A 21,347-nucleotide genomic window follows, 5' to 3' on the forward strand; every position below is an offset into this window, starting at 1 on the left:
TCCCTCCACTTCACTCTTTCCCCAACTGTATCTCTGCCATCACTCAGACTCCCTCAACCCTTTCTCCATCCGTGTCTCCCTTCCTGGAGTTAAATTCAAATTGTGCAGGCTGCTTGATGAATCCATTGTTACCAAAGCACTTCACATAGAGAGCTAAATGCGGGCTGAATTAATGGGGACTCAGGACCAAATAGCTTTCAAAAGGCAGCTCTTCTTCAGCCTTTCTTGTTGCTCATCCCTCACTCTTTTTTTGCTTTCTTTCTTGTATACTCTGTCTCCCACCCACTGTTTTTTCTCCTCCCCTCAGGGCTTAGATAAATACTCTTTCTATCCCTTCCTTCTCTGTGATGAAGATTCTCTCCATCTCTCTCTGATGTCTTTCATCTTTCCTTGTTTCTGTGTTTTTATCTATCACAGTGCATATCTCTCTTGCTTCCTACCTCTCTCTTTCTGTTGCTAGCTCTTTGTTTTCTCTTTCTTATTCTGTCATCACATATTACCTCTCCTCTCAGTCTCACACTCTCTCCATTTGTATGTCTTCATTGCCCTCCACCTCCTATTTGTATTCCCTTTTTCCTTTTCTTACAATCCTCTGTCTGTCACTCCATTCCTCTTCTTCACTCCTGCATGAGCCACATGGTGCACTCCAGGGTGTGCTTGGTGTCATGGTGAAGCTCATCTTGTTGCCGCAGGCAGCTTTCATCACCGTCAGCCCTAAAGGGGCACATATGCTTGCGCACGCGTTCGCGCAGACACACACACTCACCCACACATATTGCACGCACACACAAATTTTAAGATAGAGGCGACTGTCGCTCAGTTGGTAGGGGAGTCGAACACGGACCACAGGGTCAGTGTTTTGATCCCCGGGTGCAGCTATATGTCAAAGTGTCTCTGAGCAAGACTCTGAACCCCCAACAGCCTTCTTCCATCCCCAGCTGTGTGGTGCTGGTCCAAGCGCATTAGAAATTGGCAAGAAAGAAAGGTTGCGTCCGGAAGGGCAAAAAGATAAATAAAAAATAAGGAAACACAAATTTTAAGATGCTGACTTGAAGCAGCAGGGGGGGTGGTCCTTTAGGGATAGTTTCAATCTATGGGCTGTGACATTATCAAAGTGCACTCGTGAATGCAGTAAGCTCAGAGAAGAGGGAGAAAGGGACCATGGTTTGACTGCACAGAGGTATATTAGCCATTTTAATTTGCATTTGTTGGCTCCCTGTGTATACATGAGTGTATTTCCCCTTGTTCAGATAAAGTGTAGGGTACCATCAGCCACTACTTTACATTTCATCTGTGTGTGGCTGTAATTTGTGTGTGCGTCCCCATGTGCCAGTATTCTACAGGAACCCTCCATGTGAATTGCCATTTCTCTGGTCCTTTGTGCTACATATTCAACTCCTCCCCTCTGCTGTCCTCTCTTTGAACTCTGCTCCACACACACACACACACACACACACACACACACACACACACACACACACACACACACACACACACACACACACACACACACACACACACACACACAGTAGCATATGAGCCTAATCAGTTTCAGTTCTTAATGATTTTCACCCCCTAAACACCCAGAGTTTCACTGAAAGAAACACACCAGATCTATTCAAACTGATTTTCACTTGAATTCTGTGCTCCCACGCACCAGAATGTTGTTCTGTTTCCTCCTGCCAGAGAAAGCTGTTCATCACAGTTTACAGGGAACCAAAGTCCTCCCATGGCAAAACAACTCAGAATCTGTTTCTGCTAATAGATGAAGAAGTGTAAATGAGGAGAAAATGTGAAAGAGTTGCTATTATGTGAAGATCAGCCCTAATAAAGTAATAATAATATAATAAAAAATGTTAATGCTGTAAGTATATAATCCAGTATTACAGAGTAAGAGTTTTGCGTTCGTTATTTTTTTCTCATTTCAAAAATATAATTTTCTATGAAAAATAAACATGGAAAATAATGAGACACCAGTCAGTGTAGTAGATGTGGACTAATGCACACTGGGGGCTCAACATACATGAGACTGCTGAATAAATGTATCATGTAGAGGAGAAGAAATGCAGGATACTAAGAAAGAATGACATATATACTGTAGTGTTAGAGATGAATATCCAGCGTACAGCAAATATGACAAACAGATAAAAATGGTCATGATCCATGTTGACATGTAGATAGATAAGAGGGAGTGAAGAAGGAAGTGATTTTTGGAGAAAAGACTGGAGTCAAGGAGAGGAAGCATGATAGAGGCAGGGGGTGCAGGAAGGGGATGTAAAGTTATTGAACGAAAGCAACAGACAGAGAGAAAGAGGGGAACCAGGGAGGAAGGGGGTGCTGGTGAAGCGATGAGGCGAAAAAGCACAGCTCACCAGGGAGTGATACAGATGATGGAGGGATCACAGCTGAGGCACAGGGACAGCCGGATGGAGGCCCAGTGATGGAGGAGGGCAGAGGGAGGGATGGAGTGAGACAAAAAGCAGGAGGTTTACATATAAGTGGTGACTCCTGTTGCTTGAAATAATGACATGGTAACATAACAAACTCTTTGACAGATGTTTGCAACCAGAGCAGCTCACACGTGTGCACATATTTGTGTTAGCATGAGTGGAATGGAGCCTCTGACCCAATAAAAAATGTAAGGAGGAGCAAGATGAAGACATATTTTTGCCGTTCAAATTCAGACTAAAATGTTTTTTTATTGATATTTTCAGTATTCCTCAGTTTCCTGGGCAAATTATAGACAACTCAATGGTGATCTTATGGCCTCTTGTATTAATTATTTATTTGTCATTATTTCTGTGTACTAATTAATAAAACTATTAGCCTCAGCCTGGATGAAGAAAATGCCAGTTCTGTTTCACACTGATATTGCAACCTGGAACAAAACACAGTTGCTGAAGTGGTCCAAAACCGTTTGTTTATGAATTCTGGCTTGTATGTGTCATTTTGAAAATAATTAGGTATAACTGTTGTATAAGTTTTATAATTTTTATTCAATCGCTCATACACATCCAGGATCATCTGATGCCCATCTAATCTAAGCAGGTTCGCCTACCATTGCCTATTCCAAAAATACGTTTTTCATTTATATGTCTTTAGTGCAAGACGGGGGGGGGGGGGGGGGGGGGGGAGACATAGGAGGAATGTGGACAGAGAGATTGAGACTCAGAAAAGGTGTAAGACAGAGTAAGGCTTGTGGTATTCCAGAGGATTATCAGGCTGATTTACAGCAGATTTGTTCACCCGGACAATTGGATCAAAGGCTTGATCAGGACCAGTGGTCAGCCTACACTTATCTGGTAGAGTGAGGGAGGGGGTTTAAGTTTCAATTTAATCTAACCCTCTGAACTTGCAGATTGATTGGAGCTATCCCAGCAATGTCAAACATGTCTGATAATTATAACCTAACATCTGTAAAGATCCTGACCAAATCCTGTACCACATGGGGATCACAGACTCGGTCCACCACAGCGGCTCTGACAATAACCAGCGAGAGCAGAGTTTATTACACTATGAGGTGTAATAGGCTGAGCATGCTGAGACTGATCCACTGCCTTCAGTGTTGTTTTGATGGTCCTCAAGCAACACCATCAATTTGGTTTTATTGTTCCTCGATAATATTGTTGTTTGTTTAAGTTTGTGCCTTTGCCCTTCTTTCTATTTTTCTCAGCGGTGCATTAACAGAGCGGGAGAAAAAAATGGTTCCGTTTTTCACTTCGCCAACATATTTTGCTGCCATTTTAATTCTGCTTGGTAAAACAACTTGAACAAATTTGAAAATTGTCTAAGACAGAAGAATTATCACAGTAAAAAGTGAATACTTGATTTAGTTTTGTTAGAGTTTGGTTTTATCAATATCTCTTTGTGCCAGAGTCCCGGAGTTGAGTGCTTTCATATCATAGCGTTACATTGTGCTCTGCTTACTGTCAATCACCTGACAGCTAAAGAAGAAGTGAATTCTCTGGCGGGACGTAATCCCTCTCAAAACCCCTCTCAAAAAATGTGACAATCTAATAGTAAGGCCACACTTATGTCTTGTTAGTTGAGGTATTTTTGTTAGCTGGGCTAGCAGTATTTCTAGTGTCTATAACCTGTAACAAATCACTTTTGAGTGAGTGGCACAGTATCTTTTTCTAATCCTGATGTGTTTATGAGCATACTGATAATCTGCAGTCACTGTTACTCTATGTATCTGATGTGCTGTATTTACAAAATAGGTTTGGGCTTTAAAGTCATGGAGTGCCTCCTACACACAGAGAGGGCGAGAGAGAGAAGTATAGCTGAAGAGAAACGGGTTCGAGTGCTTTGACATCAATAACTGTGTCAAAAGAACATAAAAACAGAGTGAAAAGCTTGACAGAAAAAAAAATACTGAGGTTAGTGCTGGTGACACTGAAGCCTTATTGACTAACCCTCCACCATTTCCTCCCCACGTCCTCCTGATATCAGTAGTTTGTCCCAGGAGAGCAACTCACCTGATTGGTTGCCTTTCAGGGGCAGGCAGCTCAGGTCCGGAGATGAGCATGTTTTCTGATAGGTGGTTGCTAGGCGATGGATGTTAGTATGAGGAGCTGGGTGTGGAGGATGACTGCAATGGATGATTGTGTGTGTGTGTGTGTGTGTGGGTTTGTGCGTGAGATGCTGTAGGGGGTTGTATGTGTTTTTCTGTCTTTGCATGCATGAGTGCATTTGCATGGATTACTGTGTTGGTTCCTTCCAAAATAACTCCCTGACTGAACTGCCCAATTGCACATGTATCAATTAAGTGTGTGTATTTGTGTGTGTCTGTGTTTGAGAGGATGTGCATGTCAGTTGGATAGCCTGCTGCAGGCAGAGCAATGAAATAACTATCATTACAAACCATGGACTGAAGCTCTCATTTATTACTGAACGGATATTAAAGAAGGGCCACTGTCAGGGCTGTAGCAACCATAAGACACTGTGTGTTAGAGTGTGTTTATGTGTGTTTGCGCGTATGTGTGTGGTGGGAGATAAATACCTATAGAATGCTTATGCCTACAGGATTTCAGGTATAAGGGCTTTCCTCTGGTCATGTAATAAAACTGGACACTGTCCATCTTTCGATTTCTTTATCTTATACATACACACACACACACACACACACACACACACACACACACACACACACACACACACAAATGCATGAAATCTGTGTTTTGGTGTGTGAGCCCCACGTAGTGCCTTATTAGGCCTGTTTATGAATGCTGCAGCTTAATTTAGTCCCCTGCTGGGGGTGTTATTCTCTTCATTAGAATTATCAACAGGTGTACTGGGGCCTCACAGATAAAACACTGCCTGATAGCAGAAGTGTTACAAGTGTTGGCTGTGTTGGGGTCTACAGTAATTTTCCCCCATGTTCTTAGTCTCTAAATGGTCCCAAATTCCCCAAGTTTCCTCAAGCAAGTTAACCAACCATGCTGTTGATCATGCTGATGACTTGTGAAATCTGGAAATTTTAAGAGTCGAGTTGTATATAAAATCTTCCCTTGTTAATTACTGTGAGGTACTACAGCTCATTTGATGGATCCCTCTGCTGTGGCTTGGCAGGCTCTCGGTCCACTCGAAGTTGTTCAAGGGTAAATAGAGGAATGCGTGTGTGTGCATGTTTGTGTGTTGAATTCACTGTGCACTGTTAGAGGAAAGGTGGGCCATCAGCTCGTTAAAGCGGTTTGAGCAAGTATTTGCTTGTTAAATCCAAACAGCGCCTCGCAGCCCGCTGCACAGCAAATGAGGAAAAGAAAATCTCTTAGATGAATTGATATTTTTTCTTTCATTTGGCTCAAGAGGGATGGAGGCTGACCCAGCTTTTGTGTCTGTTAGCTCTGGCTGTGATCAACTGAGTGGTTTGTTTGATTGACAGCCCCTATAACAGTACCGTTAATTTTATGTTTTCAAGCAAACGTCATCATAATCAGTTGAAAGTTCAGCTGTAAAATAATTAGCAGATTGGAGAAGGAAGCCTTTGTTAGGTCTGCATTTTGTGAGTATATTAATTTGGCCAACAAGACAATTAATATATGGTACATATGTCAGACTAATATATTGTAGATATGTCAACTTTAACATTCCCACACAGTAGTCACTGATTGGTCTATGTGTGTGTTTAGCCATATGTTGATTGTTGTAGTCCAGTCCAAGAGAGCATTAATGCTTACAGAGGTTAAAAAAAAAACACTGGTGGTGCATTATACATGAATAAACGTAGCCTGGGGGCAGAGAGAGCTAGAGGATGCAAAGAGGAGAGGATGGGAGAAGAGGAGGAAAGGGCACATGAATAACAACACTGCTGTGTCAGGTTTACTTGTGTGGAGGCAGTGATAGGTACCTTGAACATGCCAACTGGTTGTTTAGTACGGTACTGATGTATGTGGGCAGCATGTGGAGTGTTAGTGAGGGAGGGACAGAGGGAGAAATATACTGCATTTGATATCTTCAGCGATCTGATGTCAAGAAGAGAAAAAAACTTTGAACATAATGAATGTCACCTTTATTGTCTCCACAGAGGGAAAAAATTAAAATAGAAAAATAGCAAAGCCTCTAAAATGACAAGAACAACAAAGGGCTGAAATAAATCAAATCAAAACCCCCAAGACATTTTTAAGACTTGAGACAGTAGTAGAAGAACGACAGATGGTAGAAATGAGAAAGAAGTTATAGCCTGAAGAAAAGTTATAAACTTGTTCTTATCTAATAAATTGCGTTTGATTTTTCAATAATTATTACTTTACTCCATTTATCAACATTTTCCTTTTAAATATCAATTAGTAGCGTCATTGTGTTACAGTGTCAATCATAATTTCTTTCATGTGATCATTTAACTACTGTAAGAAGGTAAGATTTGCTGTGGCTGCTGAAGTACTTTACTTTTGCAGTCTCATACAAATGCTTTTCAAGGTGCTGTATGACGTGATAAAAGAATACAAATTTACTTAAACCATTTATAATAAACACACACCATACAGTTCATCGCCCTTTATAATGGAATTAGACAGATATAGGAGCCATATAGGAATAAAGATTAGTATTCTTTGCATTATCACCTATAAGTCAAAAACACAAACCATTACTATATAACAGCAGTGTGACACAGTTTTTTTACAACATATAAAGGCATTTATTTTATTCAGTATACTTGGTTTATGAAGATGCACAAGCTTGGATCTGCAAATAAAAACCTGACATTATTGCAATTATTAATAAAGTGAAAGAGACGACACAAAGACATAGTCAAATCAAAACAAGAGTGGGCAGAGGAATAAAGGTAAACGCAAAGAAGCGAAATCAGGAAGTATGCTATCAGGGTCACCTTGTAGGAACAGGAAGTGAGTGTCCCAGTGAAAGATGTTTTTTGGTACAAGTTAAACTACAGAAAGGACAGACTGATGAAAGAGGAGGAGTAGTTAGAGAAGAGCTCTGACAGATTGTCATTAAGAAGGACAGCTGCCTTTTTCCATGGTGACTCTAACAATCCATATACACATACAAGGTACTGTATGTGTTCACGAAGACACACACAAACTTGTTCTTATGTTTTTCCTTTATGCTTTCAGGTGATGTAGCCTCATTAGAATTTAGATTTCTGTTTTAAGAGCAACATCAGTGAATAAAAAGTGACAACGGAAATGCACAATCTAATTTAATAATATGTTCAGTCAACTTACCCTTAAAAGATAATTACAAAAATTCCTGGAAAATATGAGAGGATGGGTGACTTTAATTTCACAGTGCTTTACAGCCAGTTTTGTTGACAAGGTGCAGAAACGTTTAGAATTTATGCGCAATGTATTAATTTATAACGGGATCTGTGAGCTGTTACCATGGTTATTGGATGCTGAAAAGACAGTAGTGATGTGAACTACATGGGCAGCTTTAAGCGAAAAGTTCAAAACACCATGAATAAAATGCATTGTGCCTTTTCTTCTTACTGTTGCATTACAGAGACAACCTTTTTATTTAAACACCAAGACACCCACTGAACATCCACAGACACCAGTAGGCAAACATCACGCAGCTTTGCCTGCCTGTGTATCTGAGGTAATATGACACTTTGGAAAAGCCATTTATTACTGTACAGTGATCATTTCACCTCTCCTGGGTTGCTGTTGGGCCTTCAGACCAGGGCCGTTTCTGTACATTTTGGTGCCCAGTGGCGGCATTCTTTGGTGCCATTAGAATTTTTATGTGCACACAACCCTGTCTCCTAAATATCATGTCTCTATTTAACTCAACTGGAAAAGGGAAAATGTTTTTCCTAGGGAACGTAATTACAACCAGATTACATTTTCTGTAAACATAATGAGGATATGTTAACATTTAACGTAAATGGCAAATTGCAAATACTGAACATAATAAATAAAATGTTACCAGATAATTTCGTTATTTTCTGCCGAATTATGGGATTTTGTAGTAAAATTTCTATTTTGTTGGACTACACCATTATCAAACAGTTTTTATGGTTGTGTTTGGCCACTCACAGCAGCTGGTCACAGTAAGAGAAAGATCGAAAGCTTAACAGATTAAAGTGTGACAGTCACTTCACAAACAACATTTTTAATTGCTTTTAAACATATCCATGATCTGTCTCTCACCTTGAGTAGGGGGAGTTGGCCTGAATTTAACCACACCGAGGAATCTGGAGTGAAACTCTATGCTGTGGGATGAAGGTCCTGAACATTGTGCACCATCCACAAATTCAATCATTAACTAAGCAACTCTGTGCATGTGTAGGTTTCCTTCAAATATAACTGTGATTGTAATTTAGTTAGAAACATAAGTTTTAGGAGACAGGGTTGCTATAGGCCCTGTTTGGTACTAACTTGTTTTACTTGTTCCATCTGCAATGACAGATTTCCTGCATTGCAACAAAATTATAACATCCACACATAACACACAATGGTTACTTATATGGGATTCTCACAGAACAGTGTGAGCGAATGAACTGTGCCATCAGAAAGGTCAAATAAAAAACAGCAGGTTTGAAGAAGGTCAGCTCCCAGCAGTGTCCCTCCACTTTCTGCTGTCATCTCCTATTGTGTTTGCTGCAGTGCATTTTTAACAATGTAAAGGATGCACTGGACTGAATGTGAGTGGCAGACTTTTAAAAATAGATCAGGAGGAAATGCAAAACACGTCAATCTTGTTTTGGTGCCTCTCCAGCTGGTAGCACTTTATGTGACCACCTATATAGAATTTTAGTCTTGAAGATTTTTGCATACAGAGTGAATGGAAAGATGTGACTAGGCATGGTTAGCCAGAAATATGCTTGTGGCGAAGTAAACGGAGGCAAAGACGGGTTCACGCAGTATGAAAATGTTTCAGCTTGAGCAAAAACTTTGCGCCTTATCGATCTGCTTCATGACTGCACAAAGATGAGATCAAAAATGAGAGGAATTGTAGAGAAAGGATTACAGTTCTCTTGCTACATGCAGCTTGTTGCAAATGTTAACATTTTAACAGTTGGTACTGTACTTCAGCTGTCTATGGGAAAACAAAATGGGCATAGTTAAATTTGGAAGCACAAAGTGAATAGAGCCAAAAATTCACAGTGCTTCTGTCTAAAATCCTTGTATTTTGAAATCCAGCCTAGTCTTATGAGGTGTAAACTAGTGAAATCATGTTATCTTCATCCTGATAGTACGTTTATTTTTAGTATTTTTTTTTCTTCTGGCAACAAACTTACATTTCAGGATGTATCCTTCTGCTCTGGCTCAGCAAGGAAACTGTGCCTGAAACAAAAGAAGGATGTTGCTTAAAAAGTCTGTCAATTTGGAAAACACCCAATACAGTTGGATGCCTCAGACTGCTACAGTAAAACCTCACATTACTTTCTTATTCTTTCACATTCACTCAACTTAAGTTCGCACTAAAAAAATTTAGGGGGGGTTCATCTCAGTATGGACAGGAGGTATTGATTGTATTAATGTTTTAGGGATCAGTAACCTTTTCATTTTACATATAGCATATGAGTATTGTATTAAAATGGACTTGAAATAATCCAAACTTTATTATGTGGAGAGAGAAATTGAAGTAGAAAGGACAGTGACAAAATGGCAGAGCAAGCGGGATAAAAAGATGGAGAAAGCGAGAGAGAGGGTGGGATGGGAACAGATGAGAAGGAAAGAATGGGAGAAAAGAAGTGGGAGAGATAGAAGTGGGAGAGTGATAGGGAAGCAGTGGAGCAAATCAAAGTAAAATTAAGTGCATTTACATATTTAGATGAGCGCTTCTAGTCAGCCTGTCTAATTATTTCATCTCCATTTTTCATTTGCACGCTGTTCAATCCAAAAGCAGCAGGCCATGAGGAAACTTTCTCTCTCTCCCCTCTCAGCATTACTTTATCACACTTACACTCACTCAGTGTCTCTCTCTTTCTCTCTCTCTCTTTCTATCTGACTCGCCGCCCCTTGCGGCCATCTTTCGTTATCCGGGTCATTACCAAATGCTTTTTGTCCATTCGCACTTGTTCTCCCTATCACCCTTGCGCCCTTTGCTCCTGCTGCCTCTTGCCATGTTTTATGCATACAAGGATACTGCCCCACGTATCCAGAAATCTGTGTGCATGTGTGCGTGTGTGTGTGCGCGCGTGTGCGCAAGTACACACTCACTATTAGACACTTCAAATTAGCATGAACCATGTCAGGAGCAGCCAAGCCAAGTTAACCTTCTATCACTGATTTTCCCCTTTTTTTTATGCTCTTCTTCACACTCCATAAATCTGTCTTTCACCTCGCTCTCGCAATCATTCTCTTCCTCACTCTCTCGTCTCCCTCCTTCTCCCTCTCCACCACAGTGGTGCTCATCACTCTGTTTGTTCCTACTTTCTCTCCATATTGCTTTCCCTTGCTCCTTTAAACATCCCCCTCCTTCTACACCCACGGTCATCAGCTCAATCTAACAGTGTGTGTATGCATACATATCTGTATGCTTGTGATAGCATAGCCTATCTTTGCTTTGAGGCCTGTACAGTATGTCTGTTTAAATGAGCCTCTTTGCTAGTACGAGCAGAGTGTGTTTAGGCTGAATTGTGTGTGGCAACCAACGTGTGTATTTCCGTGCATAATTGTTTGTGTGAGTGTGCACGCACATGCATGGGAGTGTGCTGGCATAAAAGGTTGTTATGTGCTCTAGGTGTTAATTGGCTGAGGAGCTTCGTTAATATTCTCCTTGCGAGCCTGCTCGTCAGGAACAGAGCCGGCAAACTGATGAGTGTGTGATTTTCCTCCAGAGAGAGACAGAAAGGGAGAGAGTAAGGAGAGTGACTTAAGTGCAAAAGACCCTCTGTAAGGTCAGAGTGAGAGAAGAGTAGAGCAAGAAAAGTCCTGGAAAAAAAACAGAGGCAGAGTGGGCAAGCTGGAAGAGAGACACACAAGAAGAAAGAGGAAAGGGATGTACAAAGTGAGAAAGGCAGAAAGAGGGAGAGAGGGAGGGGAAGAGAGTTGTGATTTAAAAAAATGGCCACAAAGGGTTCCATTGAGGCTTTGGGTGAAAGGAAAGATTATATCATGTGGAGGAGAAATTATCCCTTTGTTAGGCATTTGTAAATTGGCAGAATGGGGGCAAAGCAGTTGCCAGTATACCCCCCTGGAGAATTGGCACATGGTTGCACATTTCTAACCATTCACACTATGCTACAGCAGTGCACAGCTAACCTGGTCCTGACCATGCTTTCAGCTACGCAAACACACTGACATATGCAAGCTGTCCTCCTGCACAGCACACAAAAAAGAAACATCACAGGCTTCAGCCCTGACTGGTTGATATGCACATCAATAACACATTACATACGTATACCTCGAAAGTAAGGAGCAAGATTATGAACTGATATCTGCTCACACAGGCACAGCGACAACTTATCTGTCTCACATACATCAGGGAACAAAGGAGACTTCTATACAAGAAACACACAAATGTTAGCACATGCACTGGGAACATAAAGAGGAAAGACTGACACATACACTGCAGGAGAAAAAGCAGCGAGCACAGAGTCTTAGCCTGTCACTGGGAGGTATGATGCCACATGGATAATGAGCATTACCCTCAGCAGGTAGCTGTGTAGCATGTGGCTCACAGTGGCCACAGAAACAATCGTTAAAAAGCTCTGAAAGTACGGTGTCAACTTGGCAGGTAACACTGTTTGCATTTACCTTACTGAATAAAGGAAGGCAGAGCTTAGTGTTCTGCTGCCTCCCAATTATGGGTGTGTGGGCGTGTGTGTCTGGGGGGGTGCATTAAATATTCCTGTAATGCCTCATCATGCCTAAGCTATGTGTCTTCCAATAATGAACTGTACATATGAAAACAGCTTGGACTGGGGCCATATTTATGTTTCATATCGTAGCCATCCTAAATTATTTTCTCTCAGACAGCAGATTTGACATGATTTAATTCTTAGCTTGTGCACAACACTTGCTTGAATTGCAGAATTTGTATATTGTAGCTGTGAATGAAATTACATGACATCTGACTTGCCTAAAGTTGGCTAATGTTAATCACAAACATTAAACATTAATTTTAATGTTTTTGACCTCAGAGTCATCTGGCTTTTGTCTGCACTGGCATTAACAGAAAGGAGGTTTCCCCAGCATTCGTCAAAGACAGAAACATCGATTTAGTCTTCAGGATGAAAACGTGCATATGAGAGACGAAATCTGTGTTTGTTAAATTACTGATTAAGTGATTTCAACACAATGAATTAAACACAAAAATTTCTACTAAAGTAGTGGGCTTCAGCTGGCTTCTTTAGCTACACCAGAGCCATCCATCAATACCATCCATCTTCAGATCTAGCAGTATGTCACTTGAGAGTGTTTTGCTTTAAAATGCCTGCTCATTTCTTTGCCAGGCTCGATAAGTATACGCAAAAATTGCCTTCTTTAATGCACAGTTGAGGCATGATAAACACATAATGGGATGAGACTAATAACAGGATGTCTTCAGTGGCTACCACAGTGCCTTTAAGTCTTTACTTCCACCCTATAAAACCAGTGAAAAGACAGTGCTAAGTTTATTTTCTGCCAGAATTGAAGTTTATTCCCTGGATTTATTGTATATATAAAAAAGGCAGAGCAAAAATATATGGAATAAAAAACTAATTTCCCTGCACTCTGTCATTTCAACCAGTGATTCAACTCCAAATCTGCTTTGTATTCTTGTTAGCCTGTCATGGTGTGAAACATATTAACTGTTTTTTTTCCTCTTGACTCCACGATCAACAGACTGTGAAAATAAAGAAAATCAAAACTTTGTAACCGTAACTTTGGTAACAAAAAAGACAGGGGGTGTCACTTGAAATGTACCCAAATGATTGGGCCGTATTGATCCATTTGCCCAGGAGCATGAGGTGAGCAGGAAGCAGTCAGAACCGTGCCTCCAGAAACTGCAGTCACTGATAGTGTCCATAGATCGAGGAGCTGTGACTTTTCTAATTAGAGAGTTCAGAGAACTCAAACCCAGTTGGATTAGCTAGTGCATGGCTCTAGGCTGGCTATTAACAGCAAGTCAGCCAGACAAACAAGAACTCAGAAAGACAAGAGGAGAGCAGAGGGCCAGGGGAGGGGCTGAGTTGCCAACCCTGACGTGAGTTTGTTCAGGCCTGGATCAAAATGTTTGCGTTTACTAGACAAATGTCTTATAATTTGGTATTTCTGATGTTCTCTTTGTTAAAGTTAAGGATGTTAAAGACTGAATCAAGTTCATTGGTTTTGCTGCATCTTAAAATGTAGCTGCAAATAATATTGTGCATTTTGTTTACAGTGGAGTGTGTCCCAGGGGAGACTACTCAATCAGTGCAGCTCTGATAATGCTTCCTGTGAGTGGTTCAACTTTATAGTAGTCTGGGACTTTGTGGCAGCTTCATAAAACAACAAAAAAAATGTTATTTGGATTCCATTCAGAATGGAAATAATCTTTATTCATGAATATCTATATAGTATGTTTGATTTCACATACCTACAATAAAGTAACCACATTAATTTTTGGATCTTCACTTATACTGAAAGACCCCTGAGGGAGACATTCATTTGATTTATCTTTACCTTTCAGGAATACATGTCCTCTTTTTCATTTTGCCAGCTAATAAACCCTCAAGATTGACACCCACAAAGACACATATACATGTAACACCACACACACACACACACACACACACACACACACACACACACACACACACACACACACACACACACACACACACACACACACACACACACACAAGCTCTCAACCCACTCACCCGCACAACCTCAAGGGAGACATAAGAAATAAATTCGACACTTCCGCTTACCCAAGAAGCGCCTTAAGGACAAAGAGAAATTTAATCTTGGATAAGCCTCCTGATAGAATCTCTGCATTAGTCCTCTACTGCTGGTTCACAGCTATCCCATCAACCCTTACCTCCCACACCTTGGCCCAATTCCCTCGCATCTCTCCTCCTCTTCACTTCTTTTTTTTCCCTCTCTACTCCTCCTTTCCCTCTTCCAACTGCCTCTTCAGTTCTTCTTAATTTCCATTTCTGTATTTTGTCTTTTGTTGCACTCCTTTCTCCACCTCTCTTACACCCCCTTTTTGTCTCCCCATGCCTTTGACTCTCCTGTGTCTACTACCTCATGCCTCCACCACCTCCTTTTATTTTTCTCACCAGCCTCCATCTCTCCATCTAGTCCCAGTTGTGGTACATACTGTACAGTATATATCTATATTTCTGTTCCTCTCCCTTGTTGGAACGCTTTAATACCATTGGTATTAAATGCTGGCACGACCTCCCCGGCATACTTAAGCAGGCAGGGATCCTTGTAAGGCTGTTAGAGTGCTTAATATTTTCAGCACGCTGCTGACTTAAGCCCCTTAAGTGCTTTGGCAACACTTATTCCACGGTGGCACCAATGAAGCCCATTAAAAATTTGATTTGGATGAGAGAGAGATAGGGAGAGGGAAAAAAGGGGGATGGAGAGGATAGGGGACACAATTTGCCATTACCTCCCTTCCTTCCGCACTCACTGCAACAAAAACAAACACACCCATCAGGGGGTTGCCCACACAGGGACTTTGCAGACACACAAAGACACACACACTCACCGGCAGTGCAATGATTTGCAACGTGTTCTTCTTTTTTGGCTGTAATTATGTCCTTTGTTGCTTTATAAAGCTCTCTGTGATGACCCTATTTTGTTAAAAGCAGTTGATATAATAAATTTGACTTTATTTGACTTGATAATAGGGAACAGCATGTTTTTTTAAATTGAATGCGTAAAGATGTTTGTAAATAGCTTGTGGCGGAAGAGAACGGATAGTTTATGATCAGTTGATTAAGAGCAAATAGAGGTGCTATTATAATAGCAAAACAGTGTTGCCTTTTGCATTTTACAAGACAATGAAAGTCATACACGCAGAGTCTAGTGTAGTTAGCTTCCACCATTGGCTTTGTATTGCCATTTTTATTGCCAGTAGCAGTAATGATAGTACATGTGGCAATGAACTTGAACAAAGGAATTGCTTTATGCATGTAATGTTGATGCAAAATATACTGACAGGTTGAAATAGCTGGTAGGAATGTTTCATCAGGATAACAATATGGAACAGATATATTAACTGGACCAGGTTCACAATAACAACAACAACAGCATTCATAACACAGTCATAGTCACATTTATTTCTGCTTTATCCATATCTGCTTGGAATTATAAATGCCACGCACAAAAACGAACACAGTTCTCGTTCATGGACAGTCGTGCACATCCCTGTTGCCATAAAAACAGCCATTTAACATAAAGAGGCACTATGGTGCCTCTGTGTGTGCCTGCATGGGTAAATTAATGGGTAATAGATAGTGAAAGGGCCAAACAGACAGCCAAATGTACACTCTGCTTCAGTCAACACTGGACAGTCGAGCACATTCAGACACACATGCCGGTACTGTTTGTTGACCTGAAAGACAACCATTGTAGCTGTTTCCATCCCCACATACACACTCCCTCTCTAACCTTCACAAAATAGTATGCAAAATATGCAGACACTGATCCCACATTGACGCGCGCACACACACACACACACACACACACACGCACACACATTCTTAGTAAGGGGAGGGAGGCCAGGGTTATATAAACAAGTGGAGACCAGAAAACAGATAGACAGATGGATGTGAATCAACAATGATATCACCCTGGGATTATAGCAATTTTCATAGAGCAACGGGAAGGAAGCGAAGCTAAAAAAAAGGACAAACTTCTGGGAACTACATTTCTTCTGCAGACTGACTGGAGGATTAATGGAACGGATAAACAAAACACAATTTGAGGCGATCAATTTGAAGAAGTGCATGGACTTTGTTTTATGTCTGTGTGCTGCCAGGCCCAGACCCTCCGGCCCAGAGCTGCAGGTGTACACCAGCACAGAGTAATTTTCTCAGTGTCAGCCATTTGACCGGTGAAGTCAGCGCCATAGGGAAGATTGGCGATGATCCTCTTTGGTCTTTGCCAGAAGTGTCAGGGCCATCGCCATTAGACCTCATTTTGTTTGCAGTGGCACAGAGAGTGAGCGAGCGGACGGTGTGTAGTAATCTTATGACAAAACCCGCACTTTTATTCCATCAGATAGTGCTCGACGAGGTGTGTGGTGCTGCTCGTCACGCTTGGTCTGTACACTACTAACACACATACACATGTACAACACACAACAAACACGCCATAGATACACACTTTCAGAGGCCTACAGTGCATTAGGTCCTGAGCGGAACCCTGTTCGGAGCTTAAACACAGCAGGCGCTCACATCAGTGTGTGTGAGTGAGTGTGTATCTGGAGTGCATCCAGGCGCTGACTGCACCCAGTGGAGCATGTTGGAAAGAAGAGTTAGGCAAGTCGAAGCTGCACGATTATGCTGTCTGATAACCTGTGATTATATTGAGGAGTCTAAAATTACCATGTAAAATAACTGTCCATTTACTCTTCAGTGTGTACATGATACCATATCAAAAAAGCTCCAGCATTCAAGCGGATAATGGTAGATACCTTGGGAGAATAATGTGTAAGTCTCTAGGGTAAGACATCAGACCAAAAAGTGTAATATCTGAAGCTAAAGTGTCTTACTGCAGTTCTCACTTGCAAGTTGGTTATTCTACACGGGGCAAGTACTTGTACTCTCTGTCTTTATAGAGCAGCACTCAAGCTCAATGGGTTTTATTTAACCTCAGCTATCTCCAGATGAGTTGCTGCAAGATAGTGTCTTCATTTCTCTAGAGGCCTGGCCGGTCTGGTTATAGCTCAAAGGAACACTGACTTCTGGCTGCTGATTTGTGGCCGAGAAGAGCTGAAAACGTTGGACTCATTTAAATACAATGTGGTAAAGAATGAACATTGTTGCCCTAGATTTCTCTGCCCTTGAGGGCATAGCAATGTAGGTAGCTTTATTTCAAAAGTTAGTATTCAGTCAACATCAATAGAGATAAACTTGACTTGGCTTTGTGAGACAGCTTCCCAGCCTATATCTGACTGAAAAATAGTATTATTGACATTTTCTGTCCCTGCGAGCAGTGTGGTTTGACCTAGAGGAGACAAGTAGTGTTTTTGTTGTTGTGGCTAATTGTGTGGCTGATTGTTAGGATGCTTGGTGCTCAGAACAAGCTCGGCTCGGAGGTTGATACGACAGTCTACAGTTGGTGATCAGCTAATTAAGTTGCCCCTCATTTGGTTAATTGCATAGCTGCCATTGCTGAATACCCTGGTTGGTAAAGAGCCCAGTCACACAGGTCTGCTTTGGTCACTTTTGTTATTGGTCTGTCGGGTTCATTGATCTGGGTCTTGGGCATCGGCCTCAGGGGGCTCAGAGCACTCTGGCAGAAAATAGCTAGCCTAGCAGCGTTTGCTTTGTTGATGTTTTTCCTAAATGGGACTGAGCGCCTGTACTCCTCTGTGGCATCTTCCGTAGTGTATGGATTTAGGACAGTGCACGTTACGAATTCTTTTTAAGCACTACAAGGTGCAAAATTCAACAGTGGAAGTTTTTGTTGCTCTAAGCTCATGTCTCTCTGCCTTGTGATATAGTATCTGAATCACTTGCTCTGTTAGCACCCTGAGCTCTGGCCAAACATCTGCGTATTGTGTGCAAGCCCTGGCAACTTTGCAGTTGAACTAGTTTCATTGCTTGTGTTTTTAAGTGTTATCCTTAAACAACATCTACTGTTTAATTGCACAGGCTTGAAGCTGTACAGTTGGCGTGTGCACGTGTCTGCAGCATTGCTGAGAACAAACCGGAGTGTGTGTGGACTAGTTTGTAGCAGTGCAAGCAGAGTGACAGAGGAGCCATTGATCAAACTTGGGCGCGCACACACACACTCACACTGCTTCTCAATACACAATGACGCCTGTCCGGAGCGATCTTCTCTGCTGCCTCCTCACTGCCCGTCTCTCTCTGGCCCTGTGCAGCCTGGTCCTGGTCCTGCTCTGCATTGCTCGTAAGTCATGCATGCATGAACACTCATGTACGTAAAAATACATTTACATTGAAGGGCGTCATTAAAAACCAAATAAATCAGGGAAACAAGCACGTAATATTCAAACGTAGACACTGTTATAGCCAGGATATGGTATTTTAGTGCAAGTGCAAGCTCTTTGTTCTTTTTATTTAAACTCCCTGCAGATATACCTCTAAATACTGTAATGTGTTGCTTCTGTTATATGAAAAGAGAACACAATTGTGGATATGATACTAATTGGTGTAAAGTGATACAGAATTAAATTCAGTGCACTGCCCAGCACATGATCGAGGAAGAAATAGCTTGTGGTGGAATCATAAAATAAGAGATTGTGCAAAATGCTGGTAATTAAGTTAGAATTGGTAATTAGGAGTAAGAAGAGAGAGAGAGTATGATGACAGGAGCTTATGCCCAGGAGGTGAAAGGACTTGGGAATGAGAGACGAGGCAGAGAAAGAGAAGGGTGTTTGGACCAAAGACTTAAAAGAGAACAGTCAAAAATGAAAAGAGAGAAAAAAGGAGAGATTGTATAAGAGAGTGGCTCAAGCTTTTTTCTTAGCTTTTCTTAGCTGAAGACACTAATAAAAGAAACGTGGATCCCAAAGTGGGAGAGATATAGCGAGCCAAATGGAGAGGTTGTCGAATAGAAAGAGAATGGGAGAAGTGCATTGCAAGAGACCAATATAGAGAGAGCGAGAGAGAGACAGACTGACACAAGGAAAAAGACCTGGCAAGACAGAAAGTGGTACTGTATGTGAGGGAGCGAGGAAGCAGTGAGACAGAGATGAAGAACAGCATAGTCTCTGTGTGTACAGACAGAGATGGAAGCGAGGGATACAAAGATGAACTAAGCAACACGGCCTCAAACAGACCTGCATCAGGTCGAGATTTCGAAACAAGAGGCATAAGATTGTTTGAACATGAAGCGGAGATGGTGAGAAAAAGCAGTTCATAAAGTGGAATTGGTTCAGTTGCAAAGTTGCTAAGTACTATTTATAACTCCTGTCATTATTATTATGCTTTTAATACAGAGAGATGTTCTTTCCCTGCCGCTCATTGGTAAACAAGTATAGTACTGCTGTGCACAGTACCTTCTCCTGTGTGCCAACCTAAATCTCAATTCGGTTCTTCTTTTTTTTTTTTTTTTTGCATATTAGAGTAACAGAAGGACATTGTGTTTTGTGGGATGTTGTGGGGGATGCTGGATAGGGGTGACAATGGGGGAGTGATGGATACAGAGGGAGAATGAGTTTGTGTCTTGGCAGTCAGCATGGTTATGTAATTGATGCCAGTAGGGCAGTTTTGTGTTTGGCCTTGAATGTGCACACACATATATTTTCTCATACACATTTAGCACAAGTGGACTTCCTTTTTAATGCATGCACACATCCATACACTTCCTTTCTCAAACATACACACACATACAAATTCAACAACATCACACACAAAGTGCACAACAGAAACACACTATAGGGCAGGCTGCCATGGGGGGGATTTTGAAGGGGTGTGAAGACCAGCCCTTTTGGCTGTGGTGAATCTCCAGTGTGGTAACCATCGCGTAATAGCCCTGTAAATTTTCTTTAAGCCGCTGTTGGGGTGTGTCTGGTGGCCATTGTCACAGGCTTGTTGGGGCTGTGACAGACCCGAGCCATAAAATCTTGCACAGGAGACACAGCTAACCAGCTTCAAAAAACAGGAGTAAATAGAGGGAAAAGAAAGAGAAAGGAATATGGTGGTTTGTGAAGTGTGAGAAGAGGTGAATAAGGGAGAAAAGAGAGTAATGGGATGGGTGGACAAGAGGAGAAGAGAGGGCTCAGTGAGATGCAATGCAGCGTGAGGAAGAAGAAGGGGGGATGGGGCAAGAGAGGGGAAAGGTGATTGAAATCCGCTGAAGGGCTGGAGAGGCATAAAGATACGAAGGTCAAAGCAAGAGATGCGGGAGCTAGAGAAGAGGGGAGGAGGAGCACAAAAAGAAGAGTGTAGGTGATGAGAGAATCAAGACACAACACATTTCATTGCAGGGGGGGGGGGGGCAGCGTGACTGGGAAGCAAAGTCAGAGTGTTAAAAACAGGATGTGAAATATATTAATAACTGAAAGTAAATGTTTTTAATGAGAGGCCAAGAGTGAAAAGAGACAATTTTATGCTGATTTTGCTGATTAGCAGTGCAGTGCTCACAGCACACCAGTAGGTGATGGAGAGGATGTCTTCTGCCAAAGAAAGAGAGAGATTAAGAAAATCAGACAGAGAGAGAGACAAAAATAGAGGGGTACAAAGTGGAGTGAGGACTGAGGTCTATGACAGGCAATTAAAAAAAGACAAAGTAGGGTAAAAGATGAAAGAGGGAAGAAAATCTCCTCACTCTACTCATTTGTTTTGTCCCATTCACTCATCTCAGTATTTTTCTGTCTTCCTCCTTCTCCCTCTCTTCCATCCTCCCAGCACAATATAAAAACAGCGTGATTTTGCTGCAGACTTGAGCTGCAGAACAACTCACATTTAGCAAAGGAGAGAGTGGAGATATAACCAGCAGAGAGGCAGGAAAAGATTCCCACTGAGTCACCAAAGGAGAAAGAAAGAGAGTGAGATTGCAATAGGAATGAAAGCGTATTGCAGCTTGGAAGGAAACTATTGCGGGGGGGGGGGGGTTGGGGGGTACGAAAGCAAAAGAAAGTGGGGGGGACAGGAGTGATGAGCATTTAGCAGGAGAGAGAAAAAGAGTTGAAACAATTCTCCTGAGGCCGTGAAGAAAAAGAGAGAGCATCTTAAGGAAAGCACTGATGAAGAAGATTCATGATGAACGATGCAATAAAAGATAAGGGTGAAGAGAAGGAGGAAGAAGACAGGAAGAAAGGA

General features: G+C 41.6%; 1 protein-coding gene across 7 annotated transcripts in view; it reads left to right on the top strand.

Annotated features, from left to right (window-relative positions):
• cadm4 (cell adhesion molecule 4) overlaps positions 1–21,347 on the top strand; it is a 135,244-nt gene that overhangs the window by 81,142 nt on the left and 32,755 nt on the right. For 3 of the 7 annotated variants that reach the window (XM_067511102.1, XM_067511106.1, XM_067511104.1), the window contains exon 1: positions 16,576–18,471. The exons of 1 other annotated variant lie outside the window; for it this stretch is intronic. In XM_067511102.1, coding sequence (XP_067367203.1) covers positions 18,375–18,471 — 97 coding nt within the window. In that variant the 5' untranslated portion in view covers positions 16,576–18,374. 3 more of the 7 variants (XM_067511098.1, XM_067511099.1, XM_067511103.1) reach the window with 3 other exon arrangements.

Source organism: Channa argus, chromosome 7, assembly GCF_033026475.1.
Source record: "Channa argus isolate prfri chromosome 7, Channa argus male v1.0, whole genome shotgun sequence".
Classification (NCBI taxonomy): domain Eukaryota; kingdom Metazoa; phylum Chordata; class Actinopteri; order Anabantiformes; family Channidae; genus Channa; species Channa argus.